The 19,228-nt window shown below is 28.6% G+C and overlaps 2 protein-coding genes across 3 annotated transcripts; both read left to right on the forward strand.

Annotated features, from left to right (window-relative positions):
- Window positions 1-1,298: 1,298 nt before the first annotated feature.
- On the forward strand, window positions 1,299-6,761 carry LOC129881431 (probable purple acid phosphatase 20). The gene is made up of 5 exons (XM_055955637.1): window positions 1,299-1,445; window positions 3,333-3,627; window positions 4,922-5,496; window positions 5,699-5,787; window positions 6,477-6,761. Exons 1-5 carry the CDS (start codon window positions 1,299-1,301, stop codon window positions 6,646-6,648), a joined length of 1,278 nt encoding a protein of 425 aa, XP_055811612.1. The 3' UTR covers window positions 6,649-6,761.
- Window positions 6,762-17,042: 10,281 nt separating this feature from the next.
- On the forward strand, window positions 17,043-18,791 carry LOC129881432 (protein LITTLE ZIPPER 3). 2 transcript variants are annotated; one of them, XM_055955638.1, is made up of 2 exons: window positions 17,043-17,145; window positions 18,129-18,789. In XM_055955638.1, the coding sequence occupies exon 2, from the start codon at window positions 18,132-18,134 to the stop codon at window positions 18,390-18,392; it is 261 nt and encodes an 86-aa protein (XP_055811613.1). In that variant the 5' UTR covers window positions 17,043-17,145; window positions 18,129-18,131; the 3' UTR covers window positions 18,393-18,789. The 2 variants fall into 2 exon arrangements, with proteins under 2 accessions (XP_055811613.1, XP_055811614.1); XM_055955639.1 differs by lacking the exon at window positions 17,043-17,145 and adding an exon at window positions 17,748-17,836 and having other exon boundaries at window positions 18,129-18,791.
- Window positions 18,792-19,228: the final 437 nt, after the last annotated feature.

Here is a 19,228-nt window from a genome sequence, read left to right on the forward strand (position 1 = left end):
GAGTGGAACTTTTCTGCGTGCAGGTGGAAGCGTTCCTTAGTTTATTTCATAGTTTTTGATTAATTACTTATACTCAGTCGGTTAAACCTAATGAGTACATCTGGATTGTACTCACCCCTACTTTTGTGTCCCTTTTTGATGCAGATCTTAGTTAGGGTATCCCGCGTGGCGGTTGATCCTCTTCTTTCGCAGATATTTTCTCATTCAGATTAGTGGTGAGGTCTTGGGATTCGGACCTCCATTATTTCTAGCTTTTATTTAGTCTTTACTATTATTCGAAGACTTATGATGTATATCAGACTCGATCATTGTACTAGATGCTCTTTACACTTATGGCACCAAGGTTTGGGATATTTCATTTGTGTCCAGCTTTTGTTTATTTTGTGGCCTGACTTCGCCTTTCGGAGTCTCGTATGGTTTTACTTTAGGGCTTACACATCGGGATAGGATTTGGGATGTGTGACATCATGACCTCGATTTTGGATCGTGACATACGCGGTCAATTGGTACTAGGGGTAGCATGTATTATATTTATATAAATGCTGATAAATATATACCTATATAGAGAGAGTTTCAACTGAAAACACTGGGTGCCGTGATACCCCCTTACAACAACATAGATTCGCTCCAGTCAATAAATATTCTATTGACTTTTAACAAACCAAGTTATTCGATATTCATATTATTAAAATTATGAAATTTAATAAAAATGATAAGAAGATGATTATAAGTTACGTGATACTTATATTGTTGAAAGATACTTATTATAATAAATATTAATATAATTTAGAAAATGTGTAAAATCATGAATTGACGTAATCTCTTTGTTGTAAAATTATCTTATAGTCTAAAACTGTCCAGAGAGAATGACGGTGGTAAAAATTAAAAAAAAAAAAAAAAACTAATATCCAATAGGCGATAATCATAGACTTGATTAATTCAAATCCATAACATTCGGTAAAAGAAAAATTACGTTTTACTAGTATGATTGTTATTTTTTTTATCTCAAGGTTCAAACTCAAAACTAAGGACAGAAACTAGCTAGCTAGAGTCTAGAATTTTTTGTATATGTTTAGAAATTCTTTAAATATAGATTAGTAATTTATTCAAAATTTAATAAATTACCTTTTTTTTTTTTAGAATTTTGATTCTAGAAATTTAAAATTTTCATATACTTAAAATCTAGGAATTCACAGCCCCCCCCCCCCACCCCCACCCCCGCCCCACTGTCATATATTCACATTATAGTTTCCTATATATAGCTCTTCTTCAACTTCCTCTGTATTCCTATCATCACCATGACTTTTATTAAGGTTCATATTTTGCTATTTTTATTACCAATAATTTTAACCATTAAAACTTCACTTTCCTATGAAAGGCCACCAGCAAGAAAATCGATCTTTTTATCTTTATCTCAAGAACTTGATTCCTCTTCTCCTCAACAGGTAACAATTTAATTTATACAGTTCTTGTACAAATTTTATTTTCATTCCTTTATAAGAATTTTAGGATATGATACGATGTTTACTTCGTTGTAATTATTGTTTCTGATCCTTTTTATATGCCATATAAGATTTTGATATACTCATAAGCGTTTGATAACATTAATCATAAGCTTGAGCGGAATTATGATACAATAAGAGGGTTTATCTAAACCTCTTTCGTATATAAAGGTCTAAATTATTTTGTGTGTATGTATAGAGACATTGAATTTTCTTTAAATATTTATGAATTTTCTTCTATATATTAATTTTTCTTAGTGAAAAAAACTTATTGCTCTTACATTAAATTCATAAGTAATTAACTATATTATATGTATCTCTTCCTTAAATATAATTTCTTTTACTCTTAACAAATAAAAAACATTCAATTGATTGTGCAAAGTTTTTTCTTTTAAGAAAAACAACTTAATGAATTTTTTGGTTTAAAAAAATTATTAATATTTATGTGAATATAAATTTTTATTTAAATAATTTATTCAAAATTCATGATAATGAAGGCTCACACATGTAAGCTAGTCATGAATAAAACAAGAAATAACCAAAATGTTCAAATAGTTGTCAGCCTTATACATAGAAATCATCGAAAATTACAAGAATTTGTTGTCACTACATTTAATAATAAGTATTGTGTTCACACAAAACTAGGGTCTTGAGGAAGTTGAGCTAATTAAAGCTTTATATTCGTTTTGAGATTCGATTCACGAAAAATTTTATTTGTGAGGATAAATATTTTTTATAAAAATAATTATACATAATATTCGAATCGAGATCTCAGATTAAGCTGATAAATTACTTTAATTTTATGCTACAATGTGTGTGTGTTTCCCTCTTTTATTTCTTTTTATGGTTGAAATGACTACATGCTCGGGGCTTGACCCACAACCTCGGAATGGTCATGTCGAATCTTAATCTACCTTTTATGATCTAGTTTATTATATACGATTTTATTTTCAAGGTTTAAATTCAAAATCTTCGATCAAAGTTGATGATGTATTCACTCCACACGTCATGGGATTATGTTCATATTTATGTGTTTTTATTATTATTTTTCACTTGATTTTGATATTTATATTGAAATCTGATTAAATTAAAAATTAAAAATAAAAGAATACTCACTAATCCATCGAAACAATCGGTGTTGGTTGTTCACATTCGTGTTATCATGTGGGGAGAGAGGGGAGAATTGTACAAGTAATATTTAAGTTTGGTCAACGACATTAGTAGGCCACCACTATGTATGTTAGGATTATTATTTTTTGTTAAAAAAAAAGGAAGTTTGAAAATGAACAAAATTAAACAAAATAGCAAAGCAATTTAATATGGACTTGTTTAGTGGTTCTGCTAGGAGAGTCTTGGAGTAATGTCGGTAAAATTATTTTTGTGTGATCTATCTATTATAAATTTGAATCGTGAAAGCAATTATTAATATTTATGTTAGGTAGATTGTCTGCATCACACTCCTTAAAGTGTGTTCTTTCTCTGAACTTTATGTGAACACTGTATTTTTTGTGTCAGGCTGCCCTTTTTTATTTACTTCTCTAATTTTTTACACATTGAATTATTATTTTTTACCTAAAATCATTCATAAGCTATATAACTTGAATCTATAAGTAAAAAAGACTCCATTTCCAAAATAAGTAACGAAACCTACTTATTTTTTTAAAAAAACATTTTTCTTCGTAATGAACACACTCATAATTCACACAATTATCAACACAATATAACTAGAAGTTCTAGATTCAAGTTTCATCGCCACTAATTACTGACAAAATAAAATATTCTAGTTTACTCTCCAACAGTTTAAGCTTTTATACTGGACGTTTCTTTCAGGTGCACATTTCAATGGTTGGTGAAGACAAAATGAGGATTTCATGGATAACGGAAGATTCCGGTACACCGGCGACGGTGAAGTACGGTACATCTCCGGGAAGTTACCCATTTTCATCAAATGGAAACACCACAAAATACAGATATATTTTGTATGAATCTGGTGAAATACATAATGTTGTTATTGGGCCATTAAAGCCCAATACAGTTTACTACTATATCTGTGGCCCATTTTCAAGCCCAGAATTCAATTTCAAAACCCCTCCAGCTGGATTTCCAATCAAATTTGCAGTTGTAGGTAAGATCCCTATCTAGATTAATAATTATTTGTTCAAATATTGTATTTGTTGAATTCTAATAATTATATATATATATATATATATATATACACACACACATTGATAATGTAAAAAAAAAAAGTTTAGTATAGTTTGACTAGTCGAAGGGGAATCTTGCAGCAACAGAAAAGTTATTTTTATGTGATCTATAGGTCGTCACGAGTTTGAATTGTAGAATCAGTCACACATGCTTGAGTCAAGGTAGACAACTTATATCACATCTTCACAGGATGCGGTCCTTCTCAAAGTATTTGCAAAGCAATTTGAAAAAAGGAAATACATAAATGATAACTCTAACAACATAATGTACTTATATGGATTGTGGTGCAGTGGCGGAACTCTTTCGTTCTTAATTAGAGATCTTGGGTTCGAGCCTAGGTATGGAGAAAATTCTGTTGGGAGCGTCATCCTCGAATGGGCCCTGCAGTGCGCAATCCGAATTTAGTACGGGCTCCCATGTGGGCTCCGGATACCGGGTGGAAAAAAAAACCAAAAAAAATATATATAGAGCCCGTTTGGATGGGCTTAAAAAAAGTAACTTTTATGTATGAAATGCTTTTAGAAGTTTAAAGTGCTGAAAGTTATTTTTATAAATAAGCAGTTGAGTGTTTGGATAAAAGTGCTTAAATGAGGAAAATTTTGTGAATTTTTGGGTTAAAAGAATAAAAAAGGTAGTTTGGAAATTTAGTTAAAATATAAGGGATATAAAAGTAATTTCCATGGTCAAAGAAAATGACTTTAAGCACTTAACAAAAAAAAAGTTAGGAATCCTAACTTTTCATTTTTGACTGACTTTAAGAACTTTCTGGCTTAAAGTTAGCATTAGTCAAACACGTTCAAAAGCTGAAAAGGGGCTTTAAGTTGATTTTGACCAACTTAAAGCCAATCCAAACGGGCTCATAATGTGAAATGAAAAACAGTTAACAACATCCATTAAATTGAAATATTGTTATTCTATTCACTTTAATTTGTCACTTTGACTTTTCGAGTATCAAACTCCATATTTTGACAAGATTTATTTTTTTTAATCATATTAAGAATGTGTTTGGTATGAAGGAGAATATTTTCCATGAAAAATGTTTCTAATAATCTGTCACTAAATAGAATTAACGACTGATTTTTTTGTTTCGTTACAGAATATATCTGTCGCTAATTACTGTTATTTTAGTAGTCGCATAGCCGCATTTTAATGCATGCAAACGTTGAGTGTATCGATATTTTAAGATTACCCTAACAAGTAAATTTGAATTATAGGTGATTTAGGGCAAACAGATTGGACAACATCAACCTTAGATCATATTTCAAAGTCAAATTACGACGTTATGTTGTTGCCCGGGGACTTATCGTACGCAGACACTTTGCAACCACGATGGGACTCGTTCGGACGCCTGGTGGAGCCGCTAGCAAGCCAACGCCCGTGGATGGTGACTCAGGGTAACCATGAGGTTGAGAAAATACCAGTTCTACATAGCCAATCTTTTACATCATACAATGCAAGATGGCTCATGCCATTTGAACAAAGTGGTTCAACCTCAAACTTGTACTATTCTTTTGAAGTTATTGGGCTTCATATCATTATGTTGGGCTCATACACTGATTTTGAGCCTGAATCGGCCCAATACAATTGGCTCAAAAATGATTTGAATGAAGTTGATAGGAAAAAAACACCATGGCTTGTTGTTCTTGTACATGCACCATGGTACAATTCTAACAATGCACATCAAGGAGAGTATGAATCTTATGGCATGAAATCATCTATGGAGGATTTACTCTTTAAGGCTCGTGTCGATATCGTCTTTGCGGGACATGTTCATGCTTACGAGAGATTTGTAAGCTTCTTCTTTTTCCTAATACTCCGTCGTTTATTTATCTTTTCTTAATCATCACTACAAAATTCGTCGCTGAGACTCATAATTTACAAAATTTTCTAGTAATGTGTCGTTGAATAGGATTAACGATGAATTTTTATCGTGCAATGATTTATTGACAATTAATTTTTTCTTGTGTTTTATTCATGTGATATATATATAGACTCGAGTATACAACGACAAAGCTAACAATTGTGGTCCAATATACATCACAATTGGAGATGGTGGTAACAGAGAAGGCCTAGCCAGCAAGTAAGTTTGGTTCACTTTTACATAATCCTTTTTTTTCCCCTTTGTATCTAATTTAATCAATCAATCAACTACGCCTTAATTTCAAATAGTTGAATCGACTGCACAAGTCTCTTCTTATTATTATTAGGGAGTTTTTTTATACGAATAACCAGCACGATTTAATGTTTATTTTTTCTAGACGATATATATATTATACATTGATTATACAGGATCGATTACAAACATATTATACATATATATTATATATTTGCCGACTATTTTTCTAATTTAAGTGATTAGTGGGATGGTTAATTAGGTTAATTTTGATATTATTATATATGCACTAGATTGATATTTTAGTCTATTTGTTGTCAATTGTTTGTGTTGGTACCAAATATAATGACTTCAAAGTTCTTGTTTTTGATGTGTAGGGGTACTTATTATATTGTGTTTTTACCTTAATTTGTCTTCTTTGGACTAAACTAACTTGTTTAAAAATTAGTTTGGGTAGATTTTCACAGTCTATCGTCGTAGAAGCTGTTTTTAGAAAAGACTATACATTTGATCAGGTATTCAATCATTAGTACCATCGCAATGTTACCTTTATTCATCATTGGCGAATCACATTAGTTTCTCTTTCAATTGATTTATTTACTTCTTTTGCGCATAGATATATGTATATCGGCTTTCTTATTAATCAAATATTACAGGTATAAAGATCCAAAACCAGAAATTTCAAATTTTCGAGAGGCGAGTTTCGGGCATGGAGAATTAGATGTGGTAAATGCAACTCATGCACAATGGTCATGGCACAGGAATGATGATGATGAAGCTGTTGTTGCTGATACTATTTGGATAACAAATCCTTCTTGTAAATTATAAAGGCAAACACAGATTAAAAAACAAAGAAAATAATAAAGAATATATATACCTCTTGTGAGAAATGTACTTTTTATATATAAAGGAATTAAGGCACTAGACAGATTGCTCCCTTTTCACTGTTCTACTGATTTTTCATATTGTTACTCATTATTTGTGCTAATGGGAGATAACAAATATTTATTAAATTAGATGAGCTACGCGTAAATTGAATCGAACCACTATTATAAGAAAAATGACAATGCATGTTTTGAAGGTGACGACCAAAAGTATGAGCCAGTAATTAATGGAGTGCGATGGAAATTATGAAAGATCGCGATTTAAATTTCAATAAGATAATATATTGGGTCCAAATCAGGTAAGATAAGCATTGGTTGAGTCTTACTATGATATTATTAAGTAAATTTTATTTACATCTCATAGTGATTCTTTCCACTTACATATTATCCCTACTTTTTTTAAAAATTATTCAAAATTCCTTCTTTTTAGTCACTTTCAGATACATCACGTACGTTCTGATATACAACGTAAAGTGATGTATTCGATCGATACATCGCGTAAAGCATTTATTTGTTATATCTATTTGTTCTGATCAATCTGAATCTCAAATCGGACACTGCATCCATCCAATGCATTCTTTTCGATCTTGTACCCGGTACACTTCACACTAACCCAATCTCGATCTCCTCACTCATGGCACGATTGAGAAATTGTCCATACGTAAAATCCGATTTTTTGGTACGGGCCTTTTCCACAGAAAAGGAGAATCTTGTGTTTAATTAGAAGCAGAAGGGATGTGGATTATTCAAGAATCGGAGTCGATTTGCTTTATAAAAAGAAGATATCAATGAACTTGTATGAAATGGTTTCATAGGATTCAGCCAATTGTCTTGATGACTTCTCGACAGATCACATAAAGCGATGTATCCGATCTATACATCACGTACAGTGATGTATCAGAGAATATGAGAGAGTAGGAATTTTTATAATTTTTTTAAATTGTAGGAAATTTAGAGAATATGGTAAAATAAGTTGTGTATTTAGGTAATTTTTTCTATTATTAATTTTAAAAAATAAACATCAATGATTCTCACTCAACCCAAAATTACTTGAGTGGGTACTTTTTAATTAATAATTATTAATTTTAGTGATATTTTTTATTTATTACCATTTATAGCAACACATAGCAATACTATGTATAAAAAGTGAATTATGTGATATAAATGTATTATAAGTGTTTTTAAAATATATTATGTCTATTTTGTGAGAAATTGACATAATGTATTATAAATGTATTAAAGTGTGTGATGAATATATTATTTATGAATAAAAATGTATTATACGTGTTTTATAAATTATTCTCTGTAATATTTATTAAAACTATATTATAAATGTATTATGAGTGTTTACTGAAAATAAAAATATTATTGCTATAAATGATAAATATTTTCTTAATATAGTATATCTACGTAAGTTTCCCAAAAAATTACCTCAATAGATGGGCCCAATACTATATAAGGAGACAAATTATTTCTGATTTAGGACAAGTCAACAATGTATTTTATGTTCATGTAAGATTTTAGAGGAGCCACACCTCAAAAAGATATAATATAAGTAATTTATTCTAATATAAATATGAGTGATTGATTCTACTATTCAATTAATTTTCAATTCACCATTGTGGATCAACAGTTGGTATAAATATGTTATAGATATACAGCTTACCTCCAATTCCAAAAACATTAAAAATAAAAATAGTAAGTTAATCTAAAACAAGAAAAAATTCTAATAATATGTCGTTAAATAGGATTAATGATGATTTTTTCGTGCAATGATTTATTGACAATTAATTTTTCCTTGTGTTTTAATTCATGTGATACATATATATAGACTCGAGTATACAAAGACAAACCTAACAATTGTGTTCCAATATACATCACAATTGGAGATGGTGGTAACAGAGAAGGCCTAGCCAGCAAGTAAGTTTGGTTCACTTTTACATAATCCTTTTTTTTTTCCTTTGTATCTAATTTAATCAATCAATTAACTACGCCTTAATTTCAAATAGTTGAATCGACTGCACAAGTCTCTTCTTATTATTATTAGGGAATTTTTTTATACGAATAACCAGCACGATTTAATGTTTATTTTTTCTAGACGATATATATATTATACATTGATTATACAGGATCGATTACAAACATATTATACATATATATTATATGTATGCCGATTATTTTTCTAATTTAAGTGATTAGTGGGATGGTTGATTTTGATATTATTATATATGCACTAGATTGATATTTTAATCTATTTGTTGTCAATTGTTTGTGTTGGTATCAAATATAATGACTTCAAAATTCTTGTTTTTGATGAGTAGGGGTACTTATTATATTGTGTTTTCACCTTAATTTGTCTTTCTTTGGACCAAACTAACTTGTTTAAAAATTAGTTTGAGTAGATTTTCACACTTTAATGTCTATCATTGTAAAAGTTGTTTTGATCAGATATCCAATCAACCATTAGTACCATCGCCGTGTCACTATTCATCATTGGCAAATCACATTAATTTATCTTTCAATTTATTTATTTACTTCTCTTGCACGTAGATATATGCATATATATCGACTTTTTTATTGATCAAATATTACAGGTATAAAGATTCGAAATCAGAAATTTCAATTTTTTGAGAGGTAGGTTTCGAGCGTAGAGAATTAGATGTGGTAAATGCAACTCATGCACAATGGTCATGGCACAGGAATGATGATGATGAAGGATAACAAATCCTTCTTGTAAATTATAAAGGCAAACACAGATTAAAAAACAAAGAATATATATATATATATACCTCTTGTGAGAAATGCTCCCTTTTCATTGTTCTACTGATTTTTCATATTGTTACTCATTATTTGTGCTAATGGGAGATAACAAATATTTATTAAATTAGATGAGCTACGCGTAAATTGAATTGAACCACTATTCTAAGAAAAATGACAATGCATGTTTTGAAGGTGACGACCAAAAGTTTGAGCCAGTGATTAATGGAGTGGGATGGAAATTATGAAAGATCGCGATTTAAATTTCAAAAGAAACAAAAAAAAAACTATGGTGATTTTTTCTATTTACTTAAGCCTTGTGAGAGAATTTATGAAAGATAGTAAATAATAGGTGGAATAATTAATTTACTTTAGAAGTTGGCAACAATTAAGTGACATAAAGATCACATTTAGAAAATCCCACTTATTAATAAGAAAAGAATCTTGAATTTAACTCAATTTTAAAAATTAGTTCAATTGGTGAGAACAATCTGAAATCACATAGAAAATTTTCTGCCACCCATCGATGTGGAACAACTCAACGTAATACTCTCCGCGCATCAGGCCTACCAATTAAAGTGTGAATAAAATAAGGAAAAATTATTAGAAAAAACACTTTTTAATAAATAATTACTGATTTTAGCGATACTTTTTATTTATTATCATTTATAGCAATATATAACAATATTATGATATATCTACTATGTATTAAAAGTAAATTATGCATGCAATATAAATGTATTATAAATGTTTTAAAATATATTATACTTGTTTGGTAAGAAATTGACACAATGTATTATAAGTGTATTAAAGAATGTGATAAATATATTATCCATGAATAAAACTTGTATTATATGAGTTTTATAAATTATTCTAGTTAATATGTATTAAAATTGTATTATAATTATATTATAAATGTTCAGTGAAAAAAATATTATTATTATAAATGATAAATATTTTCTTAATGTAGTACATTTATGTAAATTTCCCATAAAATAATATATTGGGCCCAAATCAGATAAGATGAGGATTGTTGAGTCTTATTATGATATTATTAATTAAAAAATAAATAAAGTTTTATGATTCTCACTCAACCAATAAAGTACCTCAATAGATGGGCCAATACTATATACGGGCAAGTCAACAAATTAGGGACAATCTAATACCCTAACTATTTTATGTTAACGAAAGATTTTAGAGAAGAGTCGCACTTCAAAAGATATAATATAAATAGTTTATTATAACATAAATATGAGTGATTGATTTTACTATTCAATTAATTTTCAATTCATCATTGTGGATCAAAAGTTAGTATAAATAGATGATAGATATACATCTTACCTCCAATTCCAAAAACAATAAAAATAGTAAGTTAATTAACTTTTTTAAAAAAAAAATGTTGGTGGAACTAAAATGCATATCATTCACTTGATCTACTGGTGATGATATCAGTAATGTAATCTAGCAATGCCGTAAAAATAAATTAAACATGACGAAAAGTGTTGGATAAAAGGTAGACATAAGACAGACAAAAAGCTAATATAAATAAATATTTAATTAGGGTTTGACACCAATAGCACCTCTATCTAATTTCCCTTCTAATTAAGTATTTCAATCTAGATTAAGTGGACCAAAACATTATTTTTTTGTATTTAAAAAAATGTAACTACCTCAATAGATTTGGGGTCCATCAATCGTTAATTTGTTTTTTTAAAAAAAAAAATTGAAATGTAACTTCTTCTTTTTTTCACTCGGTGTCCAATATCCACATTGAAATCCGATTAAATTCAAATTCGCGTCAGAAAGTCACACATAGGGGTAAAACACTCTCTAACAAAGGCGACATTGTATCCAAAGAGCATGAATCCGAGACATATGATTAAAAATGAAATGATACTTACCACTATACCACGACCTTTGTTGGTATTTGAAATGTAACTACCTTATAATTTTGTGGTCCATCAATCTTCAAAAAAAAATAAAAAATCTCAAGAATTTTAATCTAATCCAAATATGGAAAAGTAATTGGCATCATCACTAATCATGAATCCGTGTTTAGTTAATATTGTTATAACATTAACTTTACTCAATTAGTTTGTTGGAATAGTCTTAAACTTACTCGAAAATGAACGACTAATAGGATATATTACTACTAAAAATTAGTAATTAGACGGATAAGATTCGTTCGTGCTTAATTAAAGATCTGGAGTTTGAATATTAGGCATAACAAATATCCTAATAAAAATATTTCCCTTTTAAATGTGTCCTATACGAGATGAATATGGATTAATCAAAATTTGAACGGACAATTTTATAGTTAAACAGTAAAATCTGTCGCTAATTCTATTTAACGATAAATTAGCAAAAAAAATTTGTAAATTATGAGTGAAATAACAATGAATTAGCAAACACCTGATAAAAATGTACCTTTGTATATTTTTTAAGAGTTTGAACATACAACAAATCGATTGACAGTCAATCGCTCCATCACTAAGCTATTGAGGAACAACAAAGATTCGATCTCATAAAATTTAATTTTCATTCCCACTTCACAACAAAAATATATATGAACTCAAAACTTCATTCGTAATTAGAGACCAGAAGTGCAAATTATCCTTTAATTTAATGTATTTAATTAGAAAAATAACTTGTTATAGGAAACTATTCATGCTAACAAAGGTGGATAATTATTAATTATGTACTATAATAATAATTAATATAATTCACATAATTACCAACATTTTTTTCTGTCTTCCATACCAAATTTCAACTTTTGCAGTCTTCGAGATTCTCTTCTCATCATTATCACTCTCTTTACAAGGGACCAAATTTAATTCCCATAAATAATTAAAAAATAAATGAAAAAAATGAGTAGAAAAAAACAAAAAAGCATTTTTATGATCTTTCCATATTACAATCTAAGCCATCAGATCAAAAATCTAAGTTTTAAATTTGATGGCTGATGTGTGTACTACTACTACTAATCCACAGACATCTTTTAAAAACTTTTACGTTTTAATTTATATTATAATAATTTTTTTATATTTATTTATAAATTTAATTTGTTCTTATTTAACTAAATGCTATTGGATTACGACTTTGTAATGTCACGTGATTATTAGCAATGTATAAAATTTAAATTCTAAATTTTAAAAGTGATGAGTAACAAATATAAACACTCACGTGTAGGGTTCAATGCACCAAAGGAAAAAAATAAATAATGGCAAATAAAAATCATCATTAGAGTTGCAGGGTAATGGTATTATGTGAAATCATTAGAAATTATCTCAGAACAAATAAAAAGTGAAACTCAAATTTATTATGCCATATTGATGAGGTCATTGCAATGGGGTTTTCAAAAAAAAACAAAAGAAGTTACTCTATTTCTTTTTATTCGGTGTCAAATACTCATTTTAAAGTTTGATTAAATTTGAATTCGCACTGAAAAGTTTCATATCAAAATATTAAAAAAATTTCTAATAAAAGCAGCTTTATACTTAAAAAAACTCAAACTCAAAATCTTTAATTAAAAATAAAGTACTTATCACTCCACCGTAATTCTCGTGGATAATAAGAGTAAGTTTCAATTGACATTAAAAGTCTTCACATGTATTTGTACCCAAAATATGAGAACTCTTCACATGTATCAATAATGTCCCAATAGGATTACACACGAGTTACCCCCAGCCCCACCCCTTACCCCCAGCCCCCCCCCCCCAATCTTCCAAAATTTTATCTTTAATAAATTTTGGAATTATCTTTAATCATGACGTTAAAAATTTATTAATCTTTTTGACTAATTTAAATTTATGTTATATAAAGCCTATTAAAAAAGATAGAATACTTTCTATGTGGGATGTTTTTATTTTTAAAATTTAAAATCGAGATTTTTGATTAAAAATATTGTAATACATTTTAAGAAGAGGGGATTTCAATCAATAATAATGAATGGAACATCTAAACAATTGTTCCATCGAACTTTCAATATTTTTGACACTATATATATTTTAAATCTAACACTACAATATTATAATGAGTGAGCGGTAAAAATTTAAATATTGAACTCTTCAAATTAAAATTTAATATTTGTCTCTCATGAGAGTCTAGGGAAGTGGGAGGGGCACTTTCTTTTTTGTTTTCCTATTAGTTTTCAATATTCATCTTGGGATCTGATTAATCTCAATTCTCTATGAAAAATCTTATTTTATAGAATAAAATACTTTCTATCAATGACGATCATTTTTAGATCAGCTTGAATCTCATATCTCTAATTAAAAATATAAGAATACGTACGTACTTATCACCGAGCGGTGAGGGATAATGCATCCTTTTTGGTTTCTTATTGGTGTTTGATACCTATTTTAAAGTTCGATTAATTCAGATTTCTCATCGAAGTAAAACATCTCCAATCAAAAGCGATTTTTCCTTTTTTTTCAACATTTCAACTCAAATTTTTGATAGAAAATGAAGAAATATTTATCATCCGACCACGAATTTTGATTGGGTGGGTGGGGTTGGTTTACCCCTTGTGTGTGTTGGTGTTGAATGGGTAAAAAGAAGGCTAAGTGAATAATTGTAGTTAATAGGCAAATGTAGGAAGGTGATGATGAATATGGATGGGGTAGGGGTAGGGGGTGGGGGTGGGGGGTGTACTCAATTGGATTAAAATGAATGCCTTTGACATCTATGGCCATGCAAATCTTTTTCATGAATGCTGCCATTACCATTCATTTATGAAACCAAAATCATTATAAGAAAAAATGGAGTAAATTAATTTCAATTGCTGCAAAAAGCAGAGGGTTTTTATTTATTAGTATTATTTTAATTAAGAAAGAATAAACAGTAAGTCTAGATGCCATTATTATTTATTTTAGCTATATAGGTTTTGTCATCATTAGTATTTTCAGAACAAATACACTTTGCAATAAATAAGGGCAGAAGTCCCAAAAAATAAAAATTAAAACATAAAACATCTTTATATAATTAATTCTATATAAAACCATAAAAGTTTTAAGATTAATGTCATTTTTATAATATATATATATATATATATATATATATATATAAATCCATATTTTTATTTTATCAATATTTTGTTTTAATCAAACACTAATGTTTTTTTAATATATTTATTGATCATATATTCCTATAGGAAAAGCATCAAATATGTATTCACATGCCATAAAATTTTATTAAAATAACCAGATGTCGAGACACGATTTTTTTACGAGAAAATATTTCTATAATTACACTTGATTCGTGCTTCAGGTCGATAGCTGGGCGAAAGAATATTACTACCACAGTTATTATTGATCTGAGTCCATATTTGAAAATATATTTATTTTTGAAAAATGTAGTGTTCATTGATAAACTTAAATTGCTTATAAAATTAAAGTAAATAATGCCATAAATAATATCTAAAACGATGATTAACCTTAAGCAAAAGCAAAAGGAGCCTTCATCAATATTCACGAGAAAAAAACTTGTGATTTTTGAAAAATATTAAACCAAAACATTATTAACATGAATGACAAAAAAATTTAAAAAGAATATGATACTTCCATCCAAAAAAAGAAAAAAAAACACGTTAATGCACTCATAACCCATGAGGTTAGTCTATCTGTAAAATTAAACCTCTCATAATTATTTCAAATTAATCACACTTAATATGGCAAAAAGAATGCTTACTTTATGATACTTTGGCAGAAAATTAATTATGATTATTATTAGCATTTTTACCTAACTAAAAAACAAAACACTATCATGCTTAATGTTAATTCACTCACGCAATTTAGCTTAATTATTGGTATTCTAAATCTAAAAACTTTAAATAATGTGGACACATGAATTAATATTTTATATTTTATTTTATTTTATTGCCCTTTTCTAGGCATTTGTAATCGTAAATTCAATGATCGATTTTATTTAGACCGACGTTATGTATAATAAATATAAAGTGATAAAATGGTAAAATTCATAAGGGATTTCAACTATTTTATCATATCCTTATGTATTTGTATTATTTAATCCCAATTGAATACAATTAGTTTTTAAAAAATTGCCTTATTTAGTCCAATCAATTTTTTTCCCCTATTGGTGATCCTAATATAAGAAATAACTAATGGACAAACAACCTCTTTTTGGCTCCAATAGTAAGGTTCCAAATTCCAGTTTTCCTCAAAATCACTAGCTATAATCAGGTGATTACTTCGTCATTCTTAATTAAAAATTTTGAGTTTGAATTTTAAATATAAAATAGTCTTCAAATGAAAGTGCTTTACTTTAACGTAGTACTTTTCATTACAAATTCAGCTCTAGTCGAATCTCTATACAGATATTAAACATCGAATTTAAAAAACATAAAGGGGAAAATGAGTCAAGTTAATATATACAAAAAATATTCTAAAGAAATTTTTATAAAGAGGACAAAATAAGAATTATGTAAAATAGATAAAAAGAAAATATTAATTATAGTTAAAGGGGGGGGGGGAATGGGAGGTGGGGGTGTGTGGATGTGATGATGGGCCTGCCTTGGGTTCGAACCAATCCAAAACATCATTGCGAATCTTTGGAAGGCCAAACTCTTATCATCATTGGACACACTTATGAATTGCCCAAAATGCCCATATTAAGGCCCAAATCTCTATATGAAATGACAAAACTACCCTTGATTGTCTTTTAGGAAATGACTTAAATGCCCTTTCACTATAATCATTCACTTGACGCCACTACCTTGGTCTAGAAAAAAAACACTATAATCATCATCATAGTAAAATGGAAGAAGGTTAAATCCTTTCCTATGAATAATAACTAAATTTAAGTTACATGTAGTGACAATATAGAAGAATTTTTAAGAGAATTTTAATAAATATAATTATTTATGATAGATTTAGAGTTCAACCTATGGGTTATATATGTGGGCGTACTTATCACTTCCAATTTTATTGTCGGAAAATTGTCAATTTCATGGAATTTTAAATTTCAAAAATAAAATTTCAAGAATGTCATTGAGTTTACGTGTGAAATTTGAAATCACAACATTAATTTTCAATTATAGAAACTAAAAAATAGCTATTTGTAAATTTTAACCTTAAAAAAGAAAACTCAATAACTTTCTTCTAAACCTTACGTATATACTTAGTAACTTATTATTTTATTTGTTTCAATTTATTTTTTTGATTTTGACTTGTAAAAAAATTAAAATAAAATTGAATCTTATAATCGTAAACTAAACATATGTAAAATGTGAATCCAATTGCTATATATGTTAAGTTAAAGTTTCTATAATAATTCATAAATTTTAAATTATGAATCCGTTGGTTAGTAATCATTACCATAGTAGAATAGAAAGAAGAAGGTTTAAGTTAAGTCCTTGCCTATAGATACAACAACTATACAATTATACACAAGCCGCCTTCCATGCTTACACATGCATGATTGTTGTGCAGATAGAAAAAGAGATACAAAAAGCCTTGTCCCCCACCCCACCCCACCCCACACTCTACCCCCAAAGATTTACTCTTTCTCTTTCCTACTTTTTTCCACTATATATATCTCTTTTTTTTACTGCCCAAGAAGTATTAGTTGTTGTTTGTTGGAAGTGAGAAACTCACCAAACAAAATCTTCTTTCTTTCTTCTACAATACTTCTTGTTCTATAACTAACCAAAGCGCCCTTTCAAAAGGTAATCTTTTTTGAAAAAAACAAGAATCCCCCTCCCCCCCCCCCCACCCCAAAATTCACTTGTTTTTTCTTTCTTTTCTTTCACTAACAAAGGTTAGACAAAGGACTTTGGCATTGGTGCAATTTTTTTCTTTTAAAGTTTACAACTTTTGCAACTTTCTTATTCCTTTTGTCTCCTCCCATAAACTAAAAATGTCAAAGGTTATGTTTTTATGTCTTCTTAGGAATAATATATGTTCTTTGTCACTTGTTTTCTTTCTTCTAAAAACATTATATTGTTTCTTGAAACTTTATTTCTTTGCAAAATTGGATCTTTTATGCATGTTCAACTTGGGAATATAACAAATTCCTTTTTCTTGATTTCCCTTTTCTTTTCTTTTTGTGTGTAAATAAGAAGTTTGTCTCTTGCTATATACTTTATTCTTGTCTTCCAAATGAGGTAAACAGAATAAATAAGAAAAAAAGCACCAATTCTTGAAAGTATGAAGATTTGGAGATTTTTTCCTTATTCTATTTGCTTTCTTGTTCTGTTTTTCTAAATTTTTGATCATTTGTTTTCTCTGAATTGTAATGATTTCCCCTACTACTTTCCTTTACACATTCTCATTAATTCCCCCCTTCAAAACCCCCTATGCATATCATCATTTCCTTTACTTTCCTCCCTTTTACATTTTCTCAAACTCTTCTTGCAGGTAAATCATAAATGCAATAGGTGCATTCAATAGTTTAACTTTTAATAGCATGTTAGTTAAGTGACATGTACCCTTTAAATATATTGTCATACCTATGTCGAATTCTTTAAAATTACATGTACTCATCGACATTGGTACACTTCTTTTGAAGGAATCGACTAGCATTGGTGTGTTAGATTTTTTATAAATGCACTTCTTTTTTCTCTTAGAATTATTTCATACATTTTTTCAAGATTCCAGCAACATAACCTAATTCTTTTAACTTACATCTCATGTTTATTTTTTTTTGTAGGAAATGGATAGAATTAACTCAAAGCTCTACTTGCAAAATTGCTACATAATGGCTGAAAATGAAAGGCTAAGGAAAAAAGCAGAGTTATTGAATCAAGAAAATCAACAACTTTTGAGTGAACTCAAACATAGGCTATCACAAGCTGGCCCTAGCAGCAACAACAACAACAACAATGGAGGAGGAAAAAACAACTCAATTCCTGATCTCAATCTCTCAAATTGCTCTTCATCCAAGAATGCCTCATCAAAATCCAAGAAAAAGTGAAAAAAAAAATCAAGAAAAGATCAAGGGGTCCACCTAGTCATTGAACTAGTATTATGTTTCTTTTTTATTTTTATTTTGGGGGTGTTAAATATTATTAGTATTATAGTAAGGGGGTCAAAAAGTAGGGAAGTTATGGTTGTTGGTGTTTTTTTTTTTTTTTTTTAAATTTTGGTGGTTTTTAGTTATATAAGGAAGAAGAATAGGTAGGTTGAATTAAGGAATATATGTTTTTTGTTTTAGTATGTGGGGTTAGTTCTATTTTGGAGCTAAGAAGTTGTAATCAAATCTATTAGCTATAAAAAGAAATATAAAATATGGTTCCTTTATATATTTTCTCTCTTTAATTATCCTTTTTGTTTCATATTTTAGTGCCTGAATTAGCCCAATATCACAAAAGTTTTAAGCTCCTGTCTAATCATTAAATTTGAAATTGAAACATTAAAATTTGAGTTTTTGCAATTTGAAATTGTGAGTGGAAGTGAAATTTTTCTACAAAATTGACTCAAACAAATTTTTGGATACTCGAAAATATTTTGAAGATTAATTTTCAAAATCTATGATCAAATGCTAACCATTGATTTTTTTTTTCTTACTAAAAGAGATGCTGACCAATTGTATTCATTAACTGCAATTCTTAGTGTTTGTTTTTAAATAAAAATATTAGAATAAATAATGTACCATAAGTTGAAAGAAAAAAAATGTAATCTCTTGTGTCACAACATAGTATTTTGCATAATTTAACTTGAAATAGAATTATAATGATTGAATTTTAAAATTAGTACCTATTAAAACAGAGGCATAAAGAACTTTGCCTTTCTTGGCTTAGCTGTCTTAAA

Source organism: Solanum dulcamara, chromosome 3, assembly GCF_947179165.1.
Source record: "Solanum dulcamara chromosome 3, daSolDulc1.2, whole genome shotgun sequence".
NCBI lineage: Eukaryota > Viridiplantae > Streptophyta > Magnoliopsida > Solanales > Solanaceae > Solanum > Solanum dulcamara.